General features: G+C 49.8%; 1 protein-coding gene across 1 annotated transcript; it reads right to left on the minus strand.

Moving 5' to 3' along the window:
* Nucleotides 1-305: 305 nt before the first annotated feature.
* Nucleotides 306-3776, minus strand: LOC124670345 (phospho-2-dehydro-3-deoxyheptonate aldolase 2, chloroplastic-like). Its single transcript, XM_047206856.1, has 5 exons — nucleotides 3240-3776; nucleotides 2856-3133; nucleotides 1602-1878; nucleotides 1252-1497; nucleotides 306-846 (listed from the first exon to the last, which is right to left on the minus strand). Exons 1-5 carry the CDS (start codon nucleotides 3759-3761, stop codon nucleotides 568-570), a joined length of 1602 nt encoding a protein of 533 aa, XP_047062812.1. The 5' UTR covers nucleotides 3762-3776; the 3' UTR covers nucleotides 306-567.
* Nucleotides 3777-4491: the final 715 nt, after the last annotated feature.

The following is a 4491-nucleotide window of genomic DNA, read 5'->3' on the forward strand; positions in this document are numbered from 1 at the left end:
CATACCTTCAAGAGGGCTGTACCAAGCAGAGAGCCGCAGCTAACGGGCACACGGTGCATCCGTGCTTGTACCAGCGTCCAGCAGCGAGGCACTTCGGCGGCAGATGCGTGTACCAGAGGAGATGCACAACGCGACAGCTAGGTGCTCTGGTATACCTTACATGCAAATGACCAGACAGCAACAAAAAAAAAAGTCTCGAAACATACTTGCCAGGGCAATTTCTTTCATCTGCAATTTCCACGAGAACCATGCAGGACAGCAAGACACACTTGACATCATCAAAGCGATGGAACAATGAGAGCATATATTCACCAAGGGCAGTCATCTTTATTATCTCCAGTCACCAAAAGCTAAAGCAGAACAAACATTCAAAAATAGAACAAAAAAAGCAAAACATAGTATAGTACCACGAGTATGCTACTGTACTCGACAAGTACAAATATCTCATAATCTTACAGCTTGTGCAAAAGAGCACCCACCATACAAACTCAATTGAATGCGCATCGGCCACCGGTTGCAAATTGAAACTATCTAACCCCTCCTCCCTGCTACTCCCCAGCTTAGGGTTTAGAAGGCCAGTGGAGGCAGTGGCAGGTTGTTTGTGAGCCCTGATTGCATCCTCCTCTTCCTGAGTCTCTCAGCTATGATGAAGGCAAGCTCCAGAGATTGGGAGGCGTTCAGCCTTGGGTCACAGTGGGTGTGGTAGCGGTCACCCAGGTCGTCGAAGGTCACAGTCCGTGATCCACCGATGCACTCGGTTACGTTCTGTCCAGTCATTTCAAGGTGGATACCTCCTGGGTGGCTTCCTTCTTGATCGTGCACGTCGAAGAATGCTCGTACCTCGTTCTGTTGATCAACATATAAGTTCATGTTAGGACAAAGAAACTTCCAATTTACTGCAAATAATGTTTAACAAATACAAACTCGTGGTTGCAGCCAATCTATTTAGAGTGAACTTTTACACTTTGCGATTTACTCAACATTATGTAGTGATTTATGCAGCAGAAAGGGCAAGAGGCAAACTATCCTACAAATGGACCAGTGAGTATTGTGGACAAATGTATGCACCCAGAGAGAGAATGTATGAAGTCAGATTATTAGTTATACCCGCAATGATTCATAAGGATTTTGGATCATCAGAGAACATGTGACTGAGAAAGAAACATATTTCTACTCCTTAATACGTCATATCATGAGTTCATCCACAATGTTCAGGAATGCAGTAGGCTCCAGAGTAGAAAGATTACTCACCATAATGGAGTCGAATGGACGAGTCTTAAGACCACATGGGGCCTTGATTGTGTTTCCGTGCATGGGATCAGTAATCCATGTAACAATCTGTCCAGAATTGCGGACAGCGCGGATGAGATGAGGCAACTTCACCCTCATGTTCTCAGCTCCCATCCTTGTAATTATGGTGATCCTTCCCGGCTTGTTTGATGGGTTCAAAATGTCAATCAGCTTCACCAATTCAGCGGGGTCCATTTTGTCGCTCACCTACATTCCACAAGTTAATGTTAATTGAATGTCATCATCCGCAACACAGTCAAAACAACATTTAGATTTCACTTTGCCAATCTTCAAAAGAATTCAGTGCCTACCTTTATGCCAAGGGGGTTGGCAATACCACGGAGGAATTCAACATGAGCCCCATCGAGTTGACGAGTGCGCTCACCAACCCACAGCATGTGAGCTGAGCAGTCATAGAAAAGGCCACTTGTGGAATCCTCACGGGTAAGAGCCTGCTCATAGGGCAAGAGGAGACACTCGTGGGATGTCCAGAAGTCGGTAGTCGTCATTATCGGATGGTCTATCCCCAGCCCAGCTGCAGTCATGAAGCCAAGAGCCTCGTCCACCCTATGTGCCAACTCGCGGTACCTATACACATCATTCCATTGAAGCACTCAGATCATTAGATAATCTCTCTATCAAGCAATTGTGATTTACAAACACAGTATCTTTGCAAAGTAAACAGTCAGATACACAGCAAAATATGCTAATAGCTTTTCTGCAGTTAATCAACAATCTAATCTTACTACCGATGTCAACAACATTTCATTCTATTATGCCTTATTCTGACAATGACTCACTAAGAATTTTGTTAGAGAGCCAACTTTTCGAGAGAAGTAAGAAGACTTGATCAATATATGTTATTTGACTTACCTAGGCAAGCCTGACAAGACTATATCAAAACAAGTTGAACAAAAATTTGATTCCAAACAAGGATTCAGATGTTTAAGTGAAAGCAGAACAATTTCATGGGCGAGTGGAATATTCTAATAATATTCTCCAACACAGGGACAACTGGAAGGTTCATGCCTTGGTAACCAACAATAGTGTACCTTTCATGGTATCCCATTTTTATATATACAGCTCAAAACGAGCAACTTTTTGATGAATTATTCATAAAGTTAGGTGGAGTGGAGGACCGCTCAAAAGAAAGGGACATCGAAAGCGAAAGTTTCAGCACACTCTAATACTACCACTCCTACCAACCAACAATTGATGAACCGAGAACTACCACGTGATTTGTTATACATTGGCAAGCCGTGAAGAACCACGTAAAATGCTTTTCTAAGTTTTCTTTACTTGTTATTCCAGCTACAAATTAAAATATCTAGGCATTTCAAAAACATGTTCACCACTCGTTACTGGCATGGCAACGTATATACTATAAGGGGGAGGTTGATACTTGTAGCAGCAAGCTATCAGTTGCCTTATCGTGTGATAAGGAGATATGTGGAAGAAATTCCAGAGGGTGATCACTGATCTTTTAACAGGACAGCGACTAGGCACGCACCAAACCAAAAAAGCTTTGGTAAAAAATAGCAGCAGGCAGGGTAATAATTTCTCACCTGTCTCCCTGCTCGTTGTGGTCCATGAAATCGAGGTTCCACTGGATGACCCGCTGCATCGCGGCGTATCCTCCGGTGGCGAAGGCGCGGAGCAAGTTGAGGGTGGCGACCGACTGCGCGTAGGCCCTGATCATCCTCTCGGGGTCCGGGGTGCGGCTCTTGACGTCGAAGGCGTCGCCGTTGATGTTGTCGCCCCTGTAGCTGGGCAGCTTGACCCCGTCCTTCTCCTCGAAGTTGCCGGACCTGGGCTTGGCGAACTGGCCGGCCATCCTGCCCACCTACCAACCACGCGCGAAAGGGGAAATATATGGAGCGGATCTGATCAGATCTCGCGAATTTGTTTGTTGGTTGGTTGATTGGCGTGTGAGAGGTTTGGGTGGGTACCTTGACGACGGGGACCTGTCCGCCGAACATGAGTACGGCGCCCATCTGGAGGAGGACGCGGAAGGTGTCGCGGATGTTGTTGGCGTTGAACTCCTTGAAGCTCTCGGCGCAGTCGCCGCCCTGGAGCACGAAGGCGCGGCCCATGGCGGCCTCGGCGAGGCGGTCCTCGAGGTGGCGCGCCTCGCCGGCGAAGACGATGGGCGGGAAGGTCTCGACGGTGTGCAGCACGGCGTCGAGCGCCGCCTGGTCCGGGTACTCGGGCAGCTGCAGCGCCTTGCGGGACTTCCAGCTGTCGACGGCCCAGGCGGCGGCCGGGGCGGCCGGGGCGGCCGGGGCCTCGGGGGCGAGGGTCGGGGAGGAGGTCTTGGCGGCCGCGGGGACGGAGGTGTTGCGGGACGGGTCGGCGGCGTGCAACGCGGAGATGGTGCGGCGCTTGAGCGGGAGGAAGCCCGCGCGGCGGGGCTGCGCCGCGCCGCCGGAGAGCGCGGCGGCGGTGGTGGCGGTGTTGGTGGCGAGCGCCATTGTGGTGGGTGGGGCGCGAGATGCAGCGGCGGCTGGAGGTGGTAGGTGGGGCGGGTGCGGAGGGAGGAGGAGTGTGGTCTGGGGATGGAGGTGGCGATCCCGGGGTTTATATGCAGGCGGCCGGCGAGCGGGGGTGGTGGGGGAGGGTTGGTGGCGGGGCGGGGCGAGAGATTTTGGTAGTTGGCGGCGAGAGGACGACGACGGGACGTGGGGGATTCGTACGACGGACAAGAGCGGCGAGAAGTGGCGAGGGTAGTTTGGGGATGTTTTTTATGGATCTGGTGGAGACGGGATGAATCCGGACGTGGAAAGATACTTTGTGGGGAGGTAGGTGGCGAGTATGACAAAATGGGGCCGTGGCGCACGGGTGGTGGGGTAGCTTTGGACTGGTTGATGCGTACACGCTGGATTTCGTCTCCGAACTCCGAAGGGAGAGATGGAGCACCGGGACGTGTGTGCACGCACGTATCCGCGACGCCAGACCGGAAACGGCAACATCTGTATTCTTCCTTAGTACTGCTGTATTATTTTCTTCATTATATAAAAAAATGCCGTATAGGACATAAATTTGTTTTCATTAAATAATATGAAGCTGTGAATTTAGGTTGAGCATACACTTCCTTATGTGCGGATTGATATTCTTTCATATCAATCCGCATATAAGTTTTGATCGGAATCAAACATTGCAAGGTTGATCAATTATATATAATATAGAAAAAGTGTCAGCATC

Source organism: Lolium rigidum, chromosome 7 (genome assembly GCF_022539505.1).
Source record: "Lolium rigidum isolate FL_2022 chromosome 7, APGP_CSIRO_Lrig_0.1, whole genome shotgun sequence".
Classification (NCBI taxonomy): Eukaryota; Viridiplantae; Streptophyta; class Magnoliopsida; order Poales; family Poaceae; genus Lolium; species Lolium rigidum.